The sequence below is a fragment of the Schistocerca gregaria genome, chromosome 1 (assembly GCF_023897955.1).
Source record: "Schistocerca gregaria isolate iqSchGreg1 chromosome 1, iqSchGreg1.2, whole genome shotgun sequence".
NCBI lineage: Eukaryota > Metazoa > Arthropoda > Insecta > Orthoptera > Acrididae > Schistocerca > Schistocerca gregaria.
In genome coordinates, this window is record NC_064920.1 from 366,173,784 (window position 1) to 366,201,594 (window position 27,811).

General features: G+C 39.3%; 1 protein-coding gene across 1 annotated transcript in view; it reads left to right on the forward strand.

Annotated features, from left to right (window-relative positions):
• LOC126346878 (hexokinase-1-like) overlaps nt 1-27,811 on the forward strand; it is a 246,353-nt gene that overhangs the window by 203,796 nt on the left and 14,746 nt on the right. The window contains exons 3-8 of the mRNA XM_050002225.1: nt 11,597-11,750; nt 11,847-12,065; nt 16,683-16,865; nt 17,005-17,141; nt 20,709-20,821; nt 25,858-26,013. Coding sequence (XP_049858182.1) covers nt 11,597-11,750; nt 11,847-12,065; nt 16,683-16,865; nt 17,005-17,141; nt 20,709-20,821; nt 25,858-26,013 — 962 coding nt within the window. The remainder of the gene's footprint in view (nt 1-11,596; nt 11,751-11,846; nt 12,066-16,682; nt 16,866-17,004; nt 17,142-20,708; nt 20,822-25,857; nt 26,014-27,811) is intronic.

The window sequence follows — 27,811 nt, forward strand, 5'->3', positions numbered from 1 at the left end:
ATGCACTTAGTATGAATCGTGGAGCAGTCATGTATATGTGAATGACATGATAGTGTTGTGTACTCGGGTGCCTGATTGTGTGACGCTGACGAATGCACTCTGGCAACGTTTGTTTTCCTTTTAGCCCCCACATAGGGTATGTCCATTTTGATTCTGTACTCCGTATCTGGACTCGTCTGAAAGGTGGTGCCACTGCTGTGTCCAGTGTTGCCATTGGGCACACTACTGTCATCGAGGCCCTCTGCTGGCGCGTCTAGGGAAGCCGCAACTCTGCTTGTCGTGCTGTCATTCGTTACTGCACCGGACATCACCACACTGTCCGCATCGATAGCTGTCTTCCTGCACAGAAGTCCATTTCCTGACCGAAGATACGAGATGTGACTGTGCGATCCTGCGCGGTCTATCGAACAACATGTCCATTTTATCGGGTGCCACTGCCGAGGGTCAATTAAGATCTTCATGACGCTCAGTATGGCCCTCCTGAACTCATCGATTCAATTTTCACAGTCGTAGGATCCCGACCAACGTGAGAAGGAATACTGCAGGACGATAAACCGCAGTCTCAGGAGGCCACAAACTGCCACTGCCGAATTCCGATACGTGCTAATAGACGTTTCTGCTTCTTACACGAAGCCTAACACAATCATCACACAGGTAACCAGCATTTAGATCAGATTTCTGAAAGAGAAACCTGCTGTCTAATCGTTTCTTTAGATAGCGTGACTCCTGTCCACTTTGTGTGGTTGCTCTGAAATGCTAATCATTTGCGTGTCAATGCATAAAACACACTCCACGTCAATTTGATGTTTTTTTAACGTAGTGTTCATAGTGTCGCAATTTTAATGGACAGCTCTGTGCTCCTTTATTAGTTACACGTTTTTTTAAGGGCCGAAAGCCACCTTCGCTCAGTTCACTAAACTGAAACCCTTTATCCTCACCTACAGTTCTTTCGTTCCGTTGTCTCCCTTTGTTGTAAAATTAACTGCTCTTGGGTGACTCAGAGTATCATGGTCCCTTGTTGTCCCTAGATATTTTTCTTGCTCGTATCTTTGTCACATCGCTGGTTCGTACTTTTTTTTGTTGGCCACATTCCCAATACGATTACTGGGAAACTTTCCCTTGTTGGTGGGAGTATGTTAGGGCTCTGCTTTGTCACCTATGCTGTTTATTCTTTTCTTGGACGTTACCATAACACTCATTCGACTTCTTCTGGAGGATTGCTAGTGGGCCTGGGATCTTTACTAGATTGGATTAATAGCAGAGGTAGAAAAGATCTACTGAAAAGCGGCGCGTTCGTCACTGGTCCGTTTAGTAAGCGCGAGAGCGCTTCGGTGATGCTCAACAAATTACAGCGGCTAAAGCTACAAGAGAGGCGCCGTGCATCCCGGACAGGTTTACTGCTGACATTCCGAGAAGACTCGCGCACCATATTACTTTCTTCTACAGGCGTGTCACGAAATGACGACGACAAGAAAATCATCGAAATTAGAGCTAATACGGAGGTTCGCCGATAATCAATCTTCCCACGCAAAATTTGCGGAATGGGTATGGATGAGGAAAGCGAGGAGGCGGTGAAGGCGTAGGGGAGGGGTGGGGGATAGAAGGGGACGGGTTAGAATGATATTTGACCCAGGGGTATGTTGTTGGAAACCTGGATACTGCCGCAACCAGGTAAAACCAGCGCCGGCGGCTGTGGTCGAGTGGTTCTAGGGATAGGCGCTTCAGTTCGGAACCCGCTGCTGCCTTGGGCATGTATGTGTGTGATGTCCTTAGGTTAGTTAGGTTTAAGTAGTTCTAAGTCCAGGGGACTGATGACTTCAGATGTTAAGTCTCACAGTGCTTAGAGCCATTTGTAAAACGTACAACAAGAAACAGACCAATTAAGTCATGGGCAGCACTTGCTTAAAAAAGAGCACAAGGCCAAATACACTCCTGGAAATGGAAAAAAGAACACATTGACACCGGTGTGTCAGAACCACCATACTTGCTCCGGACACTGCGAGAGGGCTGTACAAGCAATGATCACACGCACGGCACGGCGGGCACACCAGGAACCGCGGTGTTGGCCGTCGAATGGCGCTAGCTGCACAGCATTTGTGCACCGCCGCCGTCAGTGTCAGCCAGTTTGCCGTGGCATACGGAGCTCCATCGCAGTCTTTAACACTGGTAGCATGCCGCGACAGCGTGGACGTGAACCGTATGTGCAGTTGACGGACTTTGAGCGAGGGCGTATAGTGGGCATGCGGGAGGCTGGGTGGACGTACCGCCGAATTGCTCAACACGTGGGGCGTGAGGTCTCCACAGTACATCGATGTTGTCGCCAGTGGTCGGCGGAAGGTGCACGTGCCCGTCGACCTGGGACCGGACCGCAGCGACGCACGGATGCACGCCAAGACCGTAGGATCCTACGCAGTGCCGTAGGGGACCGCACCGCCACTTGCCAGCAAATTAGGGACACTGTTGCTCCTGGGGTATCGGCGAGGACCATTCGCAACCGTCTCCATGAAGCTGGGCTACGGTCCCGCACACCGTTAGGCCGTCTTCCGCTCACGCCCCAACATCGTGCAGCCCGCCTCCAGTGGTGTCGCGGCAGGCGTGAATGGAGGGACGATTGGAGACGTGTCTTCTTCAGCGATGAGAGTCGCTTCTGCCGTGGTGCCAATGATGGTCGTATGCGTGTTTGGCGCCGTGCAGTTGAGCGCCACAATCAGGACTGCATACGACCGAGGCACACAGGGCCAACACCCGGCATCATGGTGTGGGGAGCGATCTCCTACACTGGCCATACACCTCTGGTGATCGTCGAGGGGACACTGAATAGTGCACGGTACATCCAAACCGTCATCGAACCCATCGTTCTACCATTCCTAGAACGGCAAGGGAACTTGCTGTTCCAACAGGACAATGCACGTCCGCATGTATCCCGTGCCACCCAACGTGCTCTAGAAGGTGTAAGTCAACTACCCTGGCCAGCAAGATCTCCGGATCTGTCCCCCATTGAGCATGTTTGGGACTGGATGAAGCGTCGTCTCACGCGGTCTGCACGTCCAGCACGAACGCTGGTCCAACTGAGGCGCCAGGTGGAAATGGCATGGCAAGCCGTTCCACAGGACTACATGCAGCATCTCTACGATCGTCTCCATGGGAGAATAGCAGCCTGCATTGCTGCGAAAGGTGGATATACACTGTACTAGTGCCGACATTGTGCATGCTCTGTTGCTTGTGTCTATGTGCCTGTGGTTCTGTCAGTGTGATCGTGTGATGTATCTGACCCCAGGAATGTGTCAATAAAGTTTCCCCTTCCTGGGACAATGAATTCACGGTGTTCTTATTTCAATTTTCAGGAGTGTAGTTAGGGGGCAACGCTAACTCCACATAAAAGTGGTCTTCAAAAACTGAACTCGATCCCTGCCCCGACCCACAAGCTGATATTAATTCAGTGTCATTCTGAAGAGAGGAGGAATATGAAAGGATTACTGACTAGTAGCAGCTATCTCGAAACTATTTCGCTATTCATCGTGAAAGTAATAAGGTCTTCCCCCCCCCCCCCCCCCCCCCTCGTATCTCAGATCCTGGCTTCACTCTTATGCACGATGCAGACTCAAGGCAGCATAGATGCGATGATACGAAGTCACAGCGGACCTAAGTCACCAAATTAAAGCCCAATTACATTGGACAGTGGTGTGTCTTACCACTATGTATCGCGCAGAGTGTTGAACAATGCAAAAACCACTCGACAGTTGCTCCTTGAAGCGACTTCGTCGTACTGAAGTCATTTACTGAGAAAATTCGAGAGCGTCTTCTTCCATGGTGTGGTCGTGAACAGATAGCAGTACTGCGCACAGTCATATAGCGCACGTGCCGACTCGGTGTCCGTGCATGAAAGTCGCGTTGAAGAATAAACAAAGAAAAAAAAGTTAACTAGACAGTCCACGTACACATAATCGGTGGGTATGTAACTGATTCGAGTTGCAATTTTTTGTCACGGGTAGAACGGCCACTGGAGTGCTTTATGTTGTTCATGTTCAGCGTTGGTACCAAATCTGTTAGGATATAAACGGGAGCTGCGCTGCATTCCGTTATTAATAGGATTTATTATCAAATCCTAATATGATGGCTAGTTTTTTGCGAAGTAGCTTAACCACGTGTTCAGGGTACAGCGCGCCCGGGGCAAGCTGATATTTTCCGGTAGCCCCTTGAATCTCTGCAACCTGAAGAGCTTCGTTGATATGCTGCTTGCATACAACAAGGACGGTGCGATGTGAGTTTGAAAACGTCAGCAGAGTTGGTGTTGCATAAATGGCTTTTAAATATCTAAATATGATGTGGAACGCAACAGTTGTTTAGAAAAACTGTGAAGAAAACTACAACAATTCTCTTCCTCGTAAGCGGAGATCCGGACTGCAACTGATGGCGTTTTAGTCTTCGTAGCAATATCATAATAATAAACTGCGGTCTGCCAGTTGAAATAATTCTGTTCACATAGGAAAATATATTTGTGTCGTATCTGCTTCTGCCAGGAAACGTGGTACTTAGCAACGAACAAGTCTCTTCAATGTTGTCCTATAAAAATCTGTAATTGCTGATAAATCCAATAATTCCTCTGTTTGATAGTATAGTGTATACCTGTCCAACCAGTCTGGTAGCATCTTTGAGGCAGTCGTCACCCCTCTGAACGTATCTGTACCACCTGAATGTGGTAGACCGAAGTAGAAACATTTCTTGGAAGCACTGATCCACTGATAGCTTTAGAGATTCCTTGTTACCGAGAGATCCATTAACTGCCGTCAGACGAACAGATGGATCTTGAGTATTTGAATACAGCGCATATAATGAAGTAATTTAATAGGCAAAGAAGCAACTGCCACTTTCTCACATGGAGCCTCATGTTGTAGTAGGCTGTATGTTGCAGTACCCTTGTATGGTAATACGCGGTCTCTTGTAATGCCATCGATGTGTTACTCTCTCTAGCTGTGTAACACGTTTACCCATTCCCAGAGCTTTGTTTACCGTCATTAGAGCACAGCGATCCATACTACTGCGTCAGCACGTCACTTGCGTGTTTGCCATTAATGACGAGGTCTGACACCCCGTCGTTCGACACTTCAATGAAAATCGATAGTACTACGCATCGTTTCACGTAGTGGCCGCGTAGCACACAGAGACATCTCCCTTAATGTATTTACAAATTGCTACTCACCATATGGCTCATATGAATCCTGCCACAGATAATGTTTTGTGTAAATGAAAAATACTTAACCGCACCATACATGCGGTTGACTAAATAATAGAAACCTACGCAGTATCAGACAAGAAGCAACACAATGTGTAAAGAAAGAATTCGTGTGAGAAGAGTGCACAAAAAGGACCTGATCAGTATTCATCAATCAACATTTAACCACCAAATTTTGTAAGTTATTAAACCCTCGGGGATAAATCGATAAGCAAATACAGAAAGATTTATGATATTGTAAAGACTGTGAAAATTCACTTAGAGCAGATACCATAAAAAGTCAGCACCAGAGAGGCCAAACTACATTATGAAATAGACTTGATACCTCGTCAATTATCATACAATGTGGCAGTTCTCAAACAACAAACACCGAAAAGTAGTAGAGGGAATTTTTCAGGAATGTTTTAGGGATTGGAAAAAGAAAATAATTTAGATGAACAGGAAATCACAACAAAACTTCCAGATTACAGATGGACTCACAGATACCATCAGGAAATGACAAACAGTTTTAGTCACACACATATACAGCGCGTAAGAACAGTCAGAAATAAAATTGTAAAAGTTCCTTTCTCTTGAAGAACCGCATCCACTGGTTACCACAACCATGGTCTAACAGAAATTCGTATTCATTGAAAAAAATCACTAAAATTGAACAAAATTCAGCAGCTCAGTTACAAAAACGCAAAATATTGAGGAGCCCACTCAAGAAAATATAATATGAACTGAAGAGCACAGAAAGAAAAAGCAAGCGAAAAAACGGTTACTGCCACAAATAACTGAATGAGAAAGATGATAAATAAGATCACACGTTTTCAGTTGGAAGTACTGTATAAAATAGAAAAAGGTACACCAAAATCATTACATAATTCATTCTTGTATGTGGAGAAAGTCCTAGATTAAAATTACTATTTCTGCAAACCATGTGACAGATTTCGCCTTGTAACAGGACATGTCGAACATTATGCAAGGAGTTAGCTAACTATCCAAGATACCGTGTCCCATCTTTGTGGAAATGGCCTATTGAAAATGTAAGCAGACATCACATTCGCAGATCTCACGGAAAAGCAGAACCTTTACGTTGGGATAGCTCAAAATATTCATAACTGAAATGAGTCTACCATCACAACTGCTTTTATTTTAGACCGTAAGTAGAGGCAAGCAGGAATCCGTTTACTGACAGCAGTAAGTGCTCATTTGGTCCTCAATTTATAAAAACGTGAAAGTAAACGAGCTGATGGCATACAATCAACAATTTCCACTCGAAGAAGTACTTAACAGTTGTTACCATATGAAATATGACAAACAAAATTGAACAAGCTTTATAGAATGTCTGTCACCTTGGGCTATGATTGGAAAGGATTGCTATACAAAAGAGAATAGCACTGAATCCGTATCGAAAGTCGCAAATGTTACCTTGTACTCCATTTTGATTTAATGGGTGGCGCTTGATTTGATAGGACATTGTTGGTTACCCTCACGATAAGGGCAACGGTAAACAAATTTCAGACCTACAGCGGGATAAGCAGTGTAGCAAGCAAATTTCAGATTAGATAAGTGGAAGTGTCTTTCCTAGTTTCATAAATTAATTGGGTGCTGTTAGCTTTCACGTATTAATGAGCCCGAGACACCAACTAAATTCACCCTCAACAAATCTAAATGATTTAAAGGCGAGATTATCACAGCATTCCTATAATTAGTTTCTTTTTAAAACATCGTGTTTTATAAATTTTTATTAATTTACCAAGCTATCGCGGCCGTCCTACATTATTCCTTTCAAAACGCTACTTGGAGATATGGAAGTTATAGCTGCCGCCAACTTCATGGATTTCTTGCTACAATCCTACTTTACTGGAAGCATTCGGATTACTGTCAGTTTTCTATTCTTTCAACACTTCCGATATGTTGCAATATTTCCTTGTAATAATGAAGGGTTGTATTGATGACTTGTTATTAATGCTCTTTTTAAAAGCGCAGCGCGCTAGTTTCTGAGACGGGAGCCAGCCTGGATCGGATCCACGCGGCGGATTAACAACAGTTTGTCTGGTATACCGGCCAGCCTGAATGTGGTTCTTAGGCGTTTTCCACATTCATTTAGGCAAATGTTGGGCCGGTTCCCAATCTCCGCCTCGGAAAATACGACTGACACACAGTTCAAATACGGAAACACACGCAGAATAAAATTTACACTATCCGCAGACAGACGGCGCACGACTTCTCTCCCTTAGGTTAACTGTTACCTGGAGAGGCAGCCGGCCACAAATTGCAGAGTAAAAAAGAAAAAGAAAAAAATAGTAATTTCGGATCATAAAAACAGCGGCCACCATACTACGCGATAAACGCTAGAAAAGAGAGGGAATGTGTATTGAATTTGTTCAAAACTTTTTTAGGCCGCACCAAGAGTCTTTATCAGAGATAAACAAAGTACTGGAATCATAAGCATTAAACTTCTAGGGTAAAATTTTGTACCACCCTCATGACTTGAATACTTCGTGTATTTGTTTCATCAGAAGCTTCTTCCTCAATACTATTTGCAGCAGCGGAAGTCGCTACATACCCTGTGTTAGGGTGAAAGTAAATCTGCATTTCAGTAGAGCGTGCATGGTCTCTAGTCGCGAGTAGAACAATGCCGCGTCTGTACACCATTCAACATTCAGCTGTTGTCGTGAGACCCTCAGCATGGCAGGTCTGCCTTGTAGCGGTTGTCCAGTCGTCATCATCATCATCTGACGACCACTAACTACAAATTATGGCTTGTAGTCACCCCAAGGAGACTGCAAATGCGTCTACTTTGGAGGCAAATGGGAGAGCTGCATTGACTCAGATTCTACACAACCATGTCTACACAATCAATTTTACCTCTAGGGACCCTTTAAGAAATTACAGTACAACCCCCTCCACTATTAAGCACTCAGCTGAACAAAGAAATCGAGCAAGGAAATACCACAAATGAAAGAAACACTTGGAATGGAACCTGTATTCACCCACGTCTCTTCAGTGCGCCTAGTTGCCTTTGAGGGTATTGTGAGATCTGTATAATAGCAAGATGTGATCTTCCAACCTATTATTCAGCCCTGCAATCTACATTTCAGTAATAGATTTGTCTTTGAAAAAGATAATGCAAGAGCACACAAAGCCCAACTCCTGAAAAATGCCTTCCAGTAGGAGGGAGGAATCAACCAAATGTAATGGCCTGTGGTGTTGCAGACATGAGCATTACTGAACAAGCTTGAAAGTAGTAGGAGTTTGTAATGCGCCGTCAGAGGAATCCTCCTCACACAATGCATGAGCTTGGGAGAGCCATAATGTAAGGAGCAAACAGGATTAGGCAGCATCATATCGACTACCTTGTCACCAACATGTCAAGAATGATCCAAGGATATTACAAACTGGAACAACATGGTGTGGAATGTCACCCAGCTGCAGATTTTCATTTCACATATTAAGTGGTGTTCAATGAGTAATGCAACACATTTTTTTCTTGAAGCTGGTTGGTTTTATTCAGGAATACAATACACTATATTATTCCGATCTCTTTTGGCTATAAACACTATTTTTCAATATAATCTTCATTCAATGCAACATCTTATGCCACTTGACTGGGAAGCATGCATGGTAGCACCTTGCTGGTCGACTCCAAAACCAACATCTTGCTGCATCAATAACCTCCCCATCATCCATGTACTGCTTCCCATGGAGTGCATCTTTCATAGGGCCAAATGTATTGAAGTCGGAAGATACAATATCCAGGCTGTACGGTGGATGAGGAAGAACAGTCCAGTGAAGTTTTGCTCCTTGTATATTGTGCTACTCTCAGGAAATTGAAGAACTGGATTCAGCTTGCTCATTGCCACAAAAATGTTAACAAATGTCTACTGCTCTATGACAATGCGAGTCTCACCCAAGTTTGTGCACCCTGATAGGTAGGCACAAAACGTCACTGGACTGTTCTTCCTCATCCACCCTACAGCCTGGATATTGTATCTTCGGACTTCCATACATTTGGCCCTATGAAGGATGCACTCCATGGGAAGTAGTCTGACAGTTCCACTCTTATGCTACTGTGTCGTAAGAGTGGAACTGTCAAACTACTGTCACATCATAATTAATGTTTTATTTTAAACATATTGACATCATTTACTGTCTTATTAAAATTGTGACAATTATAAGACAGTCCACCAAAGATGTAATATGGATGACACATTAATGTAGACATACTTGAAAATGGTGATGAATTCAAAACAGTCTGTCCTAAATAAAGATTACCTATTACAAGCAGCTTTTTGCTACACCATTGCCTTCTGCTAGCACTGAAAACATCTTGTTATGCTCTCTTCCATTGCTCACTGTGTTTCGTCAATGTTGAACTCTGAATTAAAAAAAAAATTGATGGTTTCCAGAAGTAAGAGGAGACATAAATGTACATACCTCGAAATCACAGTATTGACTGCATTCATATATTATGCAGAGGAAATCTTGATGAGGTTGAATGGTGTATACATTGAAAGTATTTGCTACTGTGTCTATAATTAGATATATTAAAGTACTGTCATCAGTTTGTGGCAGAAAGTTGCTATGACAGGTACGAAACTCTGCAAAAGCATGCTAGTAACACTGAAGTAATGCCTTGAGTGCAGTTTTGCAAGTTTTGTTGAATGCTGAAAATCAGGTACATACTTCATCTTCTCTCTCATGCCAGAGTTTACAAAACAGTACTCACTAAGACATCATTCGCCAATTATACTGTCTCAGTTCAAAATGTAGCTTAGGTGAAAAGTGTCCCCTATGTCCTCTGTATAATCAAAGTTGCAGAGGATAGAAAACACAAGCTTCACTATTTTTAGCTTATGAGACAATGGTCAATAGCTTCATAGAAAAATGTTTGCAATTGTCTATGGAATCATGATTGTACCTGGGCATGCACCTTTTCATTTGAAACAAATTGATGGCCATGAATATCTTTCTTCAGGGCACGAAAAAAAAAAAAAAAAAAAAAAAAAAAAAAAAAAAAAAAAATTGGGAATTGCACAAGGAGAGATCATTGCAGAAGTTTCTTTGGGAAGCCCTTACCCATCTTCCATACAGCCATAATCTCTTCTCATTTGATTTCTATTTGTTTGGAGCTCTGACGACAGACAGCCATTCCATTCACATTGCTTGGGACAAAGAGATGCATGCCTGAGTAAAATCATGGTTCCACAGGAAACTCAAAACATTTGTCCATGAGGCACTGGCTATCTAGTCTCACTGCAAATGTACTAACAATTATGGTGATTACTTTTGAAATAACAGTTTACTTTTTTGTTTTTTCCCATCCATCTCATTTTCATTTGACTGCCCCTTATAGCACTGTCATAGTACATATATTCTGATCCTACAGTGTCTAAATCACTCACATTCTTTAACTATTGTCAGTGTGCAGTCATTTGCAAAAATCAGTAGTAGATAATATCAGCTGTGTGTATTACTGGGAAATTTCTTTGTAAAGTTGGCTGTTCCTTCTAATTTAACTATGTTAATTTATATTTTATGGGAGCATAATTCAAATACAGCAATTTATGGACAGTTAATTGTCAACAGAGCTTATAGAATCAAATTCAAAAGGCTATTTCTCTTGGCTAATGTACGTATTGACTCATACCATATCCTTAAAGATACTCCTTCATGAGAGGATCTGCAGTACATGAATGACTGGGTAAATAGCTGTCTCATGGTAGCTGTTAATGTGTAAATTATCAATCTTCACCATTTTATAATGTATAAATAATAACTGAATACTGGTAATTTACATAATAAATAAGCCCTTTTGCTAAGAGCACAACATGGTCTTGTCTATATAGTAAGTAGATGTGAAGAAATCATGTATAGTAAGTACTGATATTCTTTGATAACCCATGACTTGCTACCAACAGAGGATAGTGCACGTGTTATGGATATTCTTACAAGTACTGTGAACTAAACAATCTGTAACAGCTTTAGTTAGGTTTCTGAGTGTAATGGTACAGAGCTTAAGGTCCTGCTGGAGAGAAGGATTAAAAAACTTGCTCTGTCATCCAGATTTAGGGTTCCCATTGTTTTCTCCATTACATCAAATACATATCAATAAAGCCATGGCCCATTTCCTTTCCTTTCCTTCTCCAATTAGTGCTCCATCTCTATCACCTAATGTTTATAGGCAGTACATTCAAGCTGTCGAACTTCCCTTAAGCATTTTGTAGTTTTGATTTTTTTTTATATACAAGGTTAATAATGATATTATGGAAGCATGGTAAGCATTGGTAAGAAACACTTTAATGTGATTAAAGTTCATGTCTTAAAATTTATTATTAAAATAAGATGCGACTCATTAACAATATGCATTTTCAGATTGAAGCTGCATTGTGTGAGCTCCAGTTCACAATGGAAACTGTGAAGAAAATAGGGCGAGTCTTTGAAAGTGAGCTTGAAAAGGGAATACATGAGGAACCATCTTCTCTTCAGATGGAAAATACATACATACCAGAACTTCCTGATGGAACGGGTAACTAGACAAAAACCATAGCACTCTTTGGTTATTAGTTGAATGTTTGAGTCTTGATAAAATCTAAATTCACTTTTTGTGCTCACTTTGTTTCAGAAAAAGGGAAGTTTTTAGCCCTGGACTTGGGAGGTACTAATTTTCGTGTAATTCTTCTTGAACTGGATGATGGTAAAGTCACTGACGAAAAGGTCAAGCACTACCATCTTGATGATGAATTAAAAGTAGGATGTGGTGACAGATTGTTTGGGTTCCTGGCAGAATGCATAAGTGATTTTGTAAAAGAACAAAATTTGACTGGAGCAAGACTACCATTGGGTAATGTATGAAACAATGACAAGAAATATTAGTGTTTATTACATTCACCATTTACATTTTAGATAGTTTGCTGGTCTGAAAGAAAAAGTAGTAAAGTATTATGCAGATCTGCCATTAATACTTATAAAATTTTGTTGATGAAAATTAATTTTCTTCTAATTCAACTCTGTTAATAACCTTAAAAAGGCTCATATCAGTGCAACCAGGTGTAAATGCCCAAATTAGCAGGTACTGAGACCTAAGTATTGACCACATCCCACACAAATTCTCTTTTTACTGAATCATTTATTGTATCTTATATACTGATCCTATTTTCAAAGTGGTTCAATTAATTATACTTGACAATATTTTTTATGATAAATAAGTTTTGTATGGGGGTACACTTAAATTAATAACATCACTGTCAGTATGAAAAGTTATCAATGAAAAATACAGAATACTTATGTGAAAATAACTAGACTTTCAATAGACTGATATCAGGAAACCAAGCACAAAAGGATGATAGGCAGTAGATGAAATAACAGAGAGAGTCCTTCTTCTGAGTGACCAAGTGTACAAAATCCCCCCTCCACCCCCCCCCCCCCCCCCCCACACACACACACACATACACTCTTAGATAACATTCTTTCAGCATTGTGTTCCAAATGGTGCAAGTAATGAAGTAGTTATCATAGCTGGGGTGGGTGGGATATGGAAGAACTAAGAGCCATTGAAAGGAAAGGAGTCAAGAAGACATGTACCTGTGACAAATGTAGATGTGTTTGGAGAGGAGGTGCTGGCATCTGCACTGCGATATAGGGACCATTTATGAAAAGTACTAAGAAAATATGACATGGGGATTTGGAGGATGCAGAATAACAGAGAGAGATAGATAATGATGAAGAAGATGCAAATGGCCAAGGGTGAAATGGAACGCTATGAGGGGGAGAATGAGACTATCTTAGGGACAATATGGTGGAGTGGAAGAGGAACAAGAGAGAGGATAATGGGCTTTGGAGAACAGACTAGCATAGAATAAATTGCAGGGGTTGTGGGAAAAAAGATTATATATCAAGAGGGACTGCCACTTTAGCAATTTACAAAAGCTGATATTGGGGAAAGGTGATTCAGATGGCATGGGCTGTAAAACAGCCATTGAAGTCAACTGAGTGGTGTGCTCTTCAGCTTGATGTCCTGCTTAAACATGTGCACAGTTTAACAATGATAATTCATTCTGGAACATAGTTTGGTTGTGGTCACTTGTGAAATTAATCACATCATCTCCCTGCTCTGCTGTAGCTACTGCACAGCATCCAGTGTTGGTATTATCACAGAACAACCATCTGGATGAATATATATCACTAAACTGTGGTAAAATGTATAACAGACCATCCTGTTGCAGAGTGTGCTCCACATAAAAGGTGTAATTGGTCTAAATTTCTGCTTCACAACCTATGTCATCAGGCCCCTACCTCCCAGTACAATCTTTTTTGGCATTGCACAGATACAGCTAAAACATTTTATTTGTTGCCTCAACTAATATGTATTCACTAGCCTCTGATTGCAACATACCTCTACCTTGTTTCTTGTACCACACTGATACGATCCTTCCTGAACCCTTACCTTGCTAATACAACATACTCTTGAGCATCTGAAAGTCTCTCAGCACACCATTGGACGAGTTTTGTGTGATGTTAGGCTATTAATTTGTGAGTATATAACTTCAGGCTTGTTTTCACCCACAAAGAATCAGTGACGAGAATTTAGTGAGCAAGAGGGTTTTCATACTGGTTGCATTTACCCTCGACCCTTCACAATTTAACTGTGAAGTGGAAAGACCTGGAGAGTGTTAAAACTATAAATGGTTGTAACAGACCTAATAAATTACCCCCCACACACTGCTATATGTTTGGGTGTATACAATTGCAGGCATCACCACTGTATAGCTGAGTTGACATAAGTTGACCCCTGAGAGTTGCAGTATGTTGGGTGTGAGAGCTTTGCATGCCTACCGCAACCAATCACATAATGCAGTTTTGTAAACATCTCTATGGCAATGCCTCAGTGTTGCGCCAGCTCTGTAAACAGCAACGTTTTTTTTTTTTTTTTTTTTTTTTTTTTTTTTTTTTTTTTTTTTTTTTTTTTTTTTTTGCCTGCAGCTGTTTGATCATCACAATTAAAAGCTGGGAACAGCACTGGTGGTGGTGGTGGTGGTGGTGGTTAGTGTTTAACGTCCCGTCGACAATGAGGTAATTAGAGAAGGAGTGCAAGCTCGGGTTAGAGAAGGATTGGGAAGGAAACCGGCCATGCCCTTTCAAAGGAACCATCCCGGTATTTGCCTGAAACGATTTAGAGAAAGCACGGAAAACCTAAATCACGATGGCTGGAGACGAATTGAACCGTCGTCCTCCTGAATGCAAGTTCAGCGTGATAACGACTGCGCCACCTTGCTCGGTAACAGCACCGGTACATGTCAAGGATCTTCTTACACTGACTCATTTATATCAATGTTTGCTCCTAGAATGAATCTGTGAAAGAATTGAGTGAGCTGGACATGTTCCACACTAGTTGCATTTGCCCAAGACTGTTGTTTGCAATGTTACTGTGAAGCAAAAAAAAAAAAAAAAAAGAAAGAAAAGAAACAGGAAGGCATTAAAATTAATAATGGCTGTAGCAGACCTTAGAAACTAACTCATACATGCTAAGGCATATTTTACAGAGCAACTGTCAGACATCATTGTCAACTAATGCATGAAATTTCAATTGCATCTAAGATAGTGAGATGAGTGATGGAGTGAGCTATCAGTAAGTGATGGTACCTATTATTTACGTTCTTGGTGCTGTCCAGAAGCCACTGATTACACAACTGAAACTGCATTGTTGCTTAGAAGGCTTCAGGCAATATTGTCACTAGCTAGTAGAGCAGCATAACAACTTCATTGGAAGTGATGCAAAGCTATATTTTCTGGTTTTGTGTTCGGCTATTACTATTGTTAAATATAAAAATAAACAAAGGCATTCATGGAAAAGTTTTAGACAACACCATCTCCCCATACTGTGGCAGCTACTTGAAACAGAACTTGTATGATTCAATTTGATTATGTTCATGACGAAAAAGTAAAACACTTTACCACACTTTATAGAACGTACATATTAGGTGGATTTGATGAACTGGCATCACTGATGTTCTCACTTGAATATCATAAAACATAAAGAGGACACATGTGCACCACTTGAATTCATCCATAAACATTCCAACAACCCCTCACCAAGCTTCAAGAATTGTGGGTGCAAATTCCACCTTCAGTGCTTCAGCACTGAATGAAGTGAAACTTCCTGCCAGATTAAAATTGTGTGCCAGACCAAGACTCAGACTCAGGACCTTTGCATTTCATGGGCAAGTGCTCCGCTGACAGAAGTCAAGCTGTGGAGATGAGTTGTGAGACAGTATTGGATAGCTCAGTTGGTAGAGCATGACTGTTGATGTCCATCCTTTCCGTGTGTCACATGAGTTGGATTCTTTGCGTATGCATTAAAAACACAATTTCAGAGACTCATAGATTTCTGCTTTGGGTCTTGGATAACACATTCTATCTTTTGCTCTTGGTTGTAAGATTTTTCTTATAATATTAATTTCTTTTATTTTAATTGCTCTTTTAATGTTTTGTGTTGGAGAGTAAGCATACCTTGTGGGTAGAGAGCTTCTGATTTTATCACTGCTACACAGGGTGTAAATTTTAAGTTGACAAACCAGAATAAATCGAAAAATAAGCTTCACATGAAAAAAATGTGTAGAATCAGATTCTACATAAAAAATTGTGTACATTTTGTCTTAAACATTTGTTTTGATTCTTTGTAGTTGGCACTGTAATTCAAGAAAATCCGTGTTCTCATTTTTGAATGGAAAATAGTTATGGATAAATAAAAAATACTTATTTACTTTGCAAATTTTGATTTGCCCCAGGGGGCTGTGGTGGTGGGCTAATTTTACCACCAGCAGATATACCCCCTCAAAAATAATCAAGCTTGGATTCTTCACATTTTTTTCATGTGAAGCTTATTTTTGAGTTATTCTGGTTTGTCAGCTTAAAATTTACAACCTGTATAATGTCAAATTTTACGGTTCCAGGAAACACTTTTTTTGTTAACTGAAATGTTGCTTCTGTTTTCTGAAAGTCAGTATCAGATAGATCTTGTTGATGACATTTGTTGTTCTGCGTATCTTGCTGTAAATTTCTGTGCACATAGGTCATTCTGCTACATATTTTGCATCCTGAAAGTATTCATATCCAGTTCTGTCAGCCAATTTTTAAATTGCACAGCAGTAAATAAAGTGAATTAAGATATAAATGTGTCCTTGAAGTAATATCAGTTGTAAGTTATTTAGTGTGTTTTATCTTCATACAGATTTGAAAGTATACTTTTTTTTGTTATCAGCAATGGAAGACAGAACTGAAATCCCAACACAAAATGTTCATTCTTTATTATGGAGAATTCCTGTCCCTGAATTGTGCATTCTCAGCAGATGACAAAGAACAAATTTATGATATTGTTGGTTAAGTGTTGTACGCTTATACTCTTGTACAGGCATTTAATTTCTTTATTTTTTTCTCATTAGTCTTGTGTTCCTATTCACAGGTTTCACATTCTCATTCCCAATGATACAAAAAGCACTTGATGTCGGAATTCTTGTGACATGGACAAAGACATTCAACTGCCCTTCAGTTGTTGGGAAAGATGCAGTCCAAATGCTGAAGGATGCCATTCACAGACGTGGTGATACACATGTTGAAGTTTTAGCAGTTCTTAATGACACAACAGGTATAAAGCAAAAGGTTTTACTGCTTTACAAATCACAATCAAGTGCTTCTATATGTCCCTTGATAGATCTTTTTAGTATTAGCCAGTGTTAGAATGTTCAACATAGATTTGTCAGCTATTATTAAGGTTAATGTTACAGGAACCTTGGTACAAGGTGCTGTGCTGGACAACAGAACTGCCATTGGGCTAATCCTTGGCACTGGCAGCAATGCTTGCTATTTGGAAAGAGCAGACAGAGTTCAGCACTGGGAGGGCCAACGACATGGAGAGAAACAGGTGCAGTAGTGCTCTGATTTAGTACTTCTTAATGAAGTAAGAAATAAAACTCCTGTGAAAGAATTGGAATTTCCTGTAGATAAAAAAATAATTCTCTCTCTATTTTATAATTAAAAACACTCTTTGACATATATCAAAGGAATTTCTACAGATGTGCTAAGCATTACAGAATATTGTTTCAAAGTCACAGAAAAAACTGAACAGATGCACCTAGATGGACACACATTAATATCACACTACTGTAGGTCAACTGCAGACAAAGGGGGAGTGCAGAAAGTGGAATAAAGTCCCAGGCCGTAGACTTAAATTAGTACTTCATTGAACAGTTTTTTGAGTGCTGTAATCTGGCAACAGACTTGGAAACACACAGGATAGCAGTTCTGACAATGTGCAAGCATCAACGACCAGATATTTCAAACTTAATTAAGCAGTTAGAGATGGTACTAATAAGTGCTAGAACAATTTATTAGTTGCTACACCACAGTAACATTCCTAACAAGAATAGGACAGAGTAAAGCAGCTATGGAGGATTCATTTAAAAATGTAACTGCTATCCATGAAATGATGATAAATCCTTAATAAATGGTTTATTTGACCATGACTGTCAAATGGCTGTGATGAAGCATCCCTATCAGTCAGGTTTAGCTAAAAAGAACAAAATACAATTTCACATAACCAGAAGTGATGACACACACACTGTTCAGTGGGAAGAATTTTACCAAGGACATACAGTAGATGAAACATTTAATTCTTTCCTTAAAATGTGAATCAATGAGTTGGGGCAGTCACTGTGGATTCCATGAGAATGTTTGACCAACATCTGGGGTCAAAGTTTTTGTACCAGGAAGAGTGTCATATTTAATGAAGAAGACTAAGTCTAATCAAGAATTACAGGGTCTCTACAAGCAGGACTGGAAAATCCTTGAGCATATCATCAAAATGGCAAAAATTAAATACTAAGGGTGAAAAATTAAAAAATTGAAGAACAAAGCAGAAGCACTTTGAAGCATTGTTATGTAAGAAACACACAATTCCAGCTAGGAAAATGGTATTCAGTTCTTGATGATTGTAGCAGTACAACAGATGATATTAATTTAATTTCTGCTAAATTCAGTGATTTCTTCCTCACAGTAGCTGAAACCAGAGGGACAAAAATTGCACCATCAAAAGCTGATCCATTAGAAAGATCCATTATTTACTTACACAGGCAAACTCCAGCACCACGTAGTTTTGCAACATCAACTGTAAAAGAGATGTCACGAAAATCATTAGCTCATTGAAAAGCAGTAATTTTTCTGGCTAGAGTGATATTTCCACTGCAGCACTAAACTCCTGTGCTCAGTTGGTAGCATATCCATGAGCTGCCTTCGCAACCAGCCAATTAGTAAACAGTTTATTGAAAATCATATTGTACCACCATCAGATAATACCAGTTACCTTTATTACTGCTATCAATTTTGAATCTCGAAAATCATCATCAGGCATACAAAGTTTTTCACTGACACTACCTGTGTGGATACATACATGGCATTTAATCCCACTATATGTAGTATAAATGCTAACTAACATAAGAATTTAATGCATAAATTTTAAACATGGTTTAGAAGATCCAGTGTGTCAATAATGTCAGATTTATTTTTTAAAGCAATTGCCATTGTAAAATACAATTAAAAACAAACAATATTATAAATACTTTTCTGGTCTTGAAAGCCTGGACTTTAATCTACTTTTGGGCACAATTTCCTCTCTATGTTATGACATTTTTTGTATTATGTGACTAGCTTCCGAAATCTATCCTCATAGAAATCTGCATGTGTATGAACACAACTTCAGGTACTGTAAGTGTTCTGTCACAGTTTCATACAGAACGCTGTTTGAAACATGATCAAAGGCATGAAATAATGAGGAAATAGTGTAACATCTGTCTCCTTGAAATTTTTATTGACTTTCTGCAGTGGGTCATCGGTAATTACAGATGGTCCCCATCCTAGTTTTTTTTATCACACACATTTGTGTGGCTTCCTCTAAATCTGCATCATTTTCTAACCACTGCAGTCTTGTAGCAGTTTCACTAATTTGCCACTGAATTTCAGCAGCTTCCACATCTCTCACATTTAAGAAATGAATAATAGCACAGGTTTCACAATTAGCAGCATTTTCAAATGGCTGGGGCATTTTTAATACTTCTAAATACATGTTCATACAAGTAAAAGTTTCTGTAATTACTTTTTAGGGTGGTCAACAGTTGAAGGGACTTTGCAAGCATGTTCAGTGATCACAAAGCTCCAATGGCCTTATTTCAGAATGGTACTTACTTAAAAAATGCACCTCATACAACAGTAAAACACATGCAATCTCTGGACATATGTAAAGTGTGCAGTTTCAATCACAAATGACCAGGCTTCTCTGTGAAGACAGTAATATATAATCTTATAAACTTTGTTATGATAAAATGGAACTAGAAAAAATACCCTGTTGGTATTTTCTGTGACCTTGCCTGGGCCTTCAGTTGTATGGACTGTAAAATTCTGCTAATAATGGTAAAATGGTATGACACTAAAGGAATTCCCCTAGTAAGGTTGGAGTCCAGTCTTGATAATGGAAAATAAGAGGGTCACATGAATGATACACCAGGAATATGACTAAATTCAGGAAATGGTAACATTAAATATGAGATCCACAAAATTGATACATGGCCTACTCCTGTTCTTGACCTAAATAAATACTAGGACATCAGAGGACTTTATACATGGCAATGTTTGCTAATGATGCCAATACACCAATAAAGGGAACAGACACATCCACACACACACAGGCATAAGAATAATGGAACAGACCTAAAATTTAACACTTAATCTTATTTTTTTCTGCTTATCAAACAATGGAACACTTAGAATGGAATGACAACAGTATGGAAAAGTAGACTGGTATTTAATAGTTTGAGGAGACATTGAGTCACTGGCAGGCACAATGAAGAAGATTGCTAGAAATATTTCAGCTTTTGGGCAAAGTCCTTTTTCAGAGGTACAGAACATGCACACATTTACACAACTTGCACACAAATGTAATTTTGTACTGCATAACTAAGACTAGCCTGTGGTTATGGTACTCTAACATAATCATACATTCACACATTCTCTTCCATAAATATAATTATGAATGAAAGCCTGCAGTGATGTGGAACAATCTGAAATGTTTCTAGAATTATTTTTCATTTGGCCTAATTGTGGCTCAGCACCACCTCCATCTTATGAGTAGCAATCTATCCATTTCATATTAAACATTTTGTTGTATGGCACAGCAGTGAAATTTCACACTACTTCAATAGCCTTAAGGGAATGGAACATTCTGATTGTTTTTAGTGTCACCTCATTTTAGGAATGATATACATAGTCAATCCAAATTCCACTCACAAAATTTTATTTTATCTCATATAAATATGAATCAATGTGTTACTTTTCATGTAACAAAACAACAAAATGAAAGCTGTGTTGTATTAAAGGTTTGATATTTAATTTATTAGAAAGCTATTGCAAGTTTGTGACTGTTATTTTAACTTTGTTTCAGGTAATCATTGATATTGAATGGGGTGCCTTTGGTGACAATGGAGTCCTTGATTTCATTAAAACTGACTATGACCGTGAAGTGGACAAGAATTCTCTTCTTGCAACATCATTCACGTATGTACACAGAGTAACTGTTGTTTAAATGTCTTATAATGCCTTCATCTAGAAAAATGGATCTTCATACAGTGATGTTATTTCTCAAAATAAGACTGGAAGTTGTCAGTCTAGCTCATTGTGGTTAAATTTGGACAGTATAATGATTGTTGGCATTAATTGTTTCAGAACAAAAGGCATAAAAAACAAATGTACACTAAGTAAATAAAAACTAAATATTTTGAGTACAAATCCAGGGGAGCTGTAGACCAGAATTTGGGAAAAGAAACATTGATGGTAGCTTTTGCTAAATCTTGCTCCGTGAGAATAAATGAAACTGTGGGACGTGGTGTGACGTCTGCTCAGAATCATATTAACTGTGTACAGGCTCCACACTGAAAACCTATCTTATGAGATCAGCTTTGCCCATTGTTACACTAATGACACTCATTTGAATGGTGGCTATGGGAGAGTCCTCCAGATTGTCATCCAGCTGTCTACATGCAGAATTCTGGCATCCCACGTTGGAAGTCTGATTTGCTGAGGTGGTGCCATAAGTATCTCAGATGTTTGGGGACACTTGTTCACAGTATCCTTTTGAATGTGCTTTCTGATATCCAAATAGAAGATGATCTTCAAATGTTACTACTTTGGTCTTTTCTTTTCTACTTCCTACTTCTTGTCCAATGTCAAGAGCAGTTATTCCACCAAGCCAGTATATCTTCTCCTTAGGTGTGGGCCATAGACCATCAGTAATAATACAACATATCTAATCCAAAGCTGTATTCACTGCTTTGGTGTGAAGGAATCAAGAGCATACAGGTCCTGTTTACTTAGGTGCAGAGTAGCACATCAGGAGTGCAACAGTCCACACAGTTTCTGGTTGTGCTCCCCAAGATATTCCCATCAATTTGCAGAAAATTATTCCTTTTAACCACTTCTAATGCTTCTCTGAGTTTACATTTCATGTTTATACCGATAAGAAATAGCTAGCTATCATTTAAAAAGAAAATCACCTTCAGCAGAGTTGAATTGCTGGATTCTTCAGTTACTACAATTTTGCTACACGTAAGGAAACATCCCACCATTTCTGAGTATCCTTTACAATTTACATGCTTTGCAAACTTGTCCAAGGTGACAGTACTGTTGTCGTTACATTCAAATAATGGGGAGAGGAGATAGTAACAGCATATGCTCCAGTATTAGTACATGTGTAGCACTGTTACATGCTACTTGCCTATATCTCAATGCTCTGCATAGCACAACAATTAAACAAAGGTCAACATTTTTGTTTGGCAATACATCTACGACACCTTTACTTTGACAGTATGAATTTACAGTACAATTTGTATCAATCTACATTTCACCTAACTAAACCAGTGGCCCCATTATGAAAAAAACAAAGAATAAGAATTATAGTAGTTGATAACTCATTTATTCTGGCACCTCTCACATCTACATCTACATCTGCATCTGTACTCTGTAATCCACCTTTTGACGTGAGTCGGAGGAGACTTTGTGTAGCAGTTTTACTTAGCTTTCTTCTACTCCAGTTGCATATGGTTTGCAGAAAAAAGATGGCTTTTAAACCTACATGTGGGTCTGAATCTCTCTAATTTTATCTTCTTTGTGTTTCTGCAAAATATATGTAGGAGGAAGCAATATATTGGTTGACTCTTCCACGAATGTACACTCTCAGAACTTTAACAGTAAACCCCACTGTGATGCAGAACACATCTCTTACTGTGTCTGCCAGTGGAGTTGGATGAGCATCTCCATTATGCTTTCACGCTTACTAAATAAAACTGTAACAGGACCCTGACTGAAAGCAGTATTCAAGTATTGATCAAATGAGTGTTTTATAAGCCACTTCATTTCCTGATGGACTACATTTCCTGTGGATTCTTCCAATAAATCTTAGTCTGACATCTATCTTCTAAAATCAAATTTCATAGACTGAATAATTTTTCTTACATAGGGAGTATGCCAGGACTGGTGATGGGGGGTCAGAGAATGGTCTGAATGATGATGTAATGTAAGATGCCAGGCATCTCAGCTAAAGCTGTTTTCCGTTGTGGGCCTTCATACAGGAGATATCATCTCTTTGCCACTTAATTTGCAAGCTATGCAATGGACACAGTTATTCTCTATTACTAACGTGAAAATAGAGCAAGAATAATTGAAAAAATAAGTAAATAAATAACATTCACTTTGGACCAGAATCAAGCTCACACCCCTGTTTTTACCTAATACTTCAAACAAAACAATTATGCACTTTCAATTTATTGCCTTATTTTTGCAGTAATCTGCCATAGACATTTTCTGCAGAATATAATTAGAGATTAATGTATAGCCAACATCAGTGTCATTCAAGACTAAACTTCATATTGTGATAGAAATTGGTGATGAGTGTGTTGAAGGAACAGAAGTGGGAAACTGGAGTATGACTTAGTAATTACAGATCTGTGTGAGTGACTAATTAAAATTCTTATACTTAAAACTCTTTGAATCTGCAGTCCAAGACAGAACTTCCCCTTCTGACTAATTACTTCATTATTTTCTACAGAATGGGCAAAATAAAACTAGCTCAGAAAATACTTACAAGAATGCTAGCATTTGGTTGATCTTTGTTAATGAACATCAGAGAAGAAGCTGGAAGTAGCTAAAATTGAAGTCTATGCAGTGCTGTACTCAATTTTTCAAACTGTGATACATATTTAGCAACTCTGCCTGAGCGATACCAGCAATATTTTCAGTGTCCTGCTGTGGCTTTACCAGTTTGTCAAGATTATTTGAATACACCTGACTCTTCAATTTGTCCCACAAGTAAAAATCAAAGGTGGAGAGGGCAGATGATTGATGTGGCCAGGAGATTGCACTGTGCCTCTGTTGATTGACAAGGTTGTGAAGATCATGTATACTGTTGCTTTATCTTGCTGAAAATAACAGAGACATTCATCTTTTGTGAGTTGATCCACATATGGACATACAGTTAGCATTAACATTTCGGAGAAAGAATTGCATTATGATGCAGACAGCAGACATTATGCACCAAACAACAATCTTAAGTTTATGCAGTGCCTTTTCGAAGTACCAATGGGGATTTCTGATGCATAAATGTTCTGAGAGTTCAGATGTTGAACCAGACATCATCAGAAGAAATAAAAAAAACTGAGAATTCAAAAGTTATGATTCTTCTGCACTCAGTCAGAAACCACCTGCAGAGCTCAACAGGTGAAAGTTAGTGTGTGTGTTGTAATTCATACACAATAGTAAACTGGTAAGGGTGCTTTTTCAAAATATTTTAGCATGTCAATCTCTTAATTCCCACTTGCACAGATAAATAGTGTTGAGATTTCATCAGACTTTGTTCCAGGCTTTCCTTCACTCAGGCAATGTTTTCTGGTGTTCAAACTATTTTTGTGTAGTTGGTTTCCATTTGAAAAGAGGCTGTTTTGTGTCATTTTGCCACTAAGTGATGATTGCAGAAACTCTTGCAGAAACAGTGTTACTCACATTTTCCATGGTTTGTGCTTCACATAAAACTTGACAATGGACATGTACTGTTTCATCATGTGCAAAATTTTGTGCTGCATTCAACTGGTCACTAAACACATCTGTCCCTGTCACTTACTCAAACATAATGACACAGCAAAGTATTGGGGACAGAACAAATAGGATATATGCATGTGTAGATATGTGACAGGAACCGATTGGTGCACCAAAATTATGGTTTCTCGTGGTTCTCCTGTTCATTAACAACATCAAGTCCACATCAGCCTTATAAATGTTTTCCATGCCAGTTTTGTTTTGCCCACTGTGTACATTAAGAATCTCTGGATGGGTGTATTGGTGCAGGATATTTTCAGCACTCTAATCTTCCTGTAGATAATTCCAACATGCAAAACTGTAGTTTGTTTTTCTCATTTAAGTGATTTACTTGTCTCCATAAGGTTAATGTAGTTTGCTTAACTGCTCCTATCAAGCAATGATCCTTGGCATCTTTAGTAGCAAAACATTAGTACCCTATGCAGCAGTCAGACATACTGGTCTTTCAGCAATTAAGACTGACAAACTAACAATTATGGTCCCTCTGAAGTTGTTGTTATCATTATTGTTACTTATAACTGCCTAGTCAGCCACCATGCATCACAACTGTATGTGTCAGACTGAGTGTTTCACCAAACAGTATGTGTTGTTTCCAAATATTTAAGTAGCCCGTGAGCAGTTTCTTGCCAGTTTTCTTGAGCCACAGACTTCAGAGGTTGATTTTTTTGTAGTCTTGCCACCTGTTTAATGTTGAATTTAAAAGAAAGAAAGAGGCATATGGCACTGTTGGCTTGAAGCCCCTTTAGGGGTATTTACAGCTGCCTGATCAAAAAGGATTTCTTTCCTCTGCACACAAAAGCCTGTTCCCTTGCAGAATCTAAAAGTTGTGTTACAATTACAATTGTATATGTTAAAAGCAGGTGACTGTAATGCAGGTATATATGGTGTGACGTATTTGTGTTGTTTAATGATAAGAGGATGAAATCTGGTGATGGCACCTAGATTGATTCTCTCAAATAGCACCAAAAAGGCTGCTGAGCTTAACAATCCCATTCAACAGAAAAATCAACGTTAACATCACTAGTCGTTACTCCATTAGACACTGAGTTTTGAAATGTAATCCATCCTGGACATTGGTGTGAAGTCTGTAGGTCTCCTTCCATTACTGGCCATATACTGACAGTGAAAATTTCTTTCACCTGCAGGATATCAGCTATCTCTGAGTCATGCACTGCTGCACCTATGTGCATCAGCTGCCTCAAATATGGAGGCAGCTTTTCATTTAAAAACAATGAGGAAACAAAGCAGGATGACAGCACTGCTAGCTTTGCTGTATGTGTCATGTTTAACAAAATGTTTATGCAATAAGCTCAAATTTTTATGACATATTTTTGTTAGTGCTGTCTTTAGAATAAGTTTCCTACCACTAAATTATTTAAATCTGAAATAAAATAAACTAATCAATGACATCTGAAATGATTTTCCACTTTCTTTCTCTTATATTGTAGGTTTGAAAAATATATTAGTGGAAAGTATCTAGGAGAGATTGTAAGAGTCATATTGGTACGACTAACTGCAAGTGGACTCCTCTTCGATGGAATAGCTTCCAAAAAGCTTCTAAGCCAAAACTCATTTCCAACCAGCTATGTGTCCCAAATTGAGCAGTAAGTACATCTCAAAACTACTTTGGAAAAAGTGTAGTTTGTTTTCCATGCCACTAAATCTGTTTTGTATCTTAATAAGTGTCACATATTAGTGTTTATTAAAAATATACCATTGCAGTCCCCTATTGGTTGTGTACTTTCTGAATGAAAACTCAAATATAGCTAATTCATTTGGTGGTTATATTAAAAACAAAGATTCCAAGACTTACCAAGTGGGAAAGCGCCAGTAGATAGGCACAATAAATAAAACACACAAACACACACACAGAATTTCTAGCTTTTGCAACTGACGGTTGCTTCTTCAGGAAAGAGGGAAGGCTCTTTCCTGAAGAAGCAACTGTCGGTTGCGAAAGCTAGAAATTCTGTGTGTGTGTTTGTGTGTTTTATTTATTGTGCCTACCTACAGGCGCTTTCCCACTTGGTAAGTCTTGGAATCTTTGTTTTTAATATATTTAAAGGCAAAGAGTCCTTTGCCTTTAAATATGTGTGCTTGTGTCTGTGTATGTATGGATGGATATGCGCGCGCGCGCGTGTGTGTGTGTGTGTGTGTGTGTGTGTGTGTGTGTGTGTGTGTGTGTGTGTGTGTGCGCGCGCGCGCGCAAGTATATACCTAACCTTTTTCCCCCTAAGGTAAGTCTTTCCGCTCCCAGGATTGGAACGACTCCTTACCCTCTCCCTTAAAACCCACATCCTTTCGTCTTTCCCTCTCCTTCCCTCTTTCCTGAAGAAGCAACCGTTGGTTGCGAAAGCAAGAAATTTTGTGTGTGTGTTTGTGTGTTATTTTATTGTGCCTGTCTACCGGCGTTTTCCCACTTGGTAAGTCTTGGAATCTATGTTTTTAATATATTTTTCCCATGTGGAAGTTGGTTTACAAATCATTAAAGAAGGTTGTATATTTGGGAGAGACCTGGAGACACTGGAAAGTTTCAGATTGGATATATAATGGTGAGACAGGGATTTAGGAACCAGGATTTAAATTCTAAGACATTTCAAAGGGCAGATGTGGACTATGACCACATTCTATTGGTTATGAACTGTAGATTAAAACTGAAGAAACTGCAAAAAGGTGGTAATTGGAGGAGATGGGACCTGAATAAACCGACTAAACCAGAGGTTGTACAGAGTTTCAGGGAGAGCATAAGGGAACAATTGACAGGAATTGGGGGAAGAAATACAGTAGAAGAAAAATGGGCAACTCTGAGGGATGAAGTAGTGAAGGCAATAGAGGATCAAGTAGGTACAAGGACGAAGGCTAGTAGATATATTTGGGTAATAGAAGAGATATTGAATTTAATTGATGAAAGGAGTAAATATAAAAATGCAGTAAATGAAGCAGGCAAAATGGAATACAAATGTCTCAGAAATGTGATCAACGGTAAGTGTAAAGTGACTAAGCAGGGATGGCTGGAGAACAAATGTAAGAATGTAGAGGCATATATCACTAGGGGTAAGATAGGTACTGCCTACAGGAAAATTAAAGAGGCCTTTGGTGAAAAGAGAACCACCTGTATGAATATCAAGAGCTCAGATAAGAAGAGAAAGTAGAAAGATGGAAGGAGTATATAGAGAATCTATACAATGGTGATGTACTTGAGGGCAATATTATGGAAATGGAAGAGGATGTAGATGAAGACAAAATAGGAGATATGATACTGTGTGAAGAGTTTGACAGAGCACTGAAAGACCTAAGTTGAAACAAGGCCCTGGGAGTAGACAACATCCCTTTAGAACTACTAATAGCCTTGGGAGAGCCAGCCCTGACAAAACTCCATCATCTGGTGAGCAAGATGTATGAGAC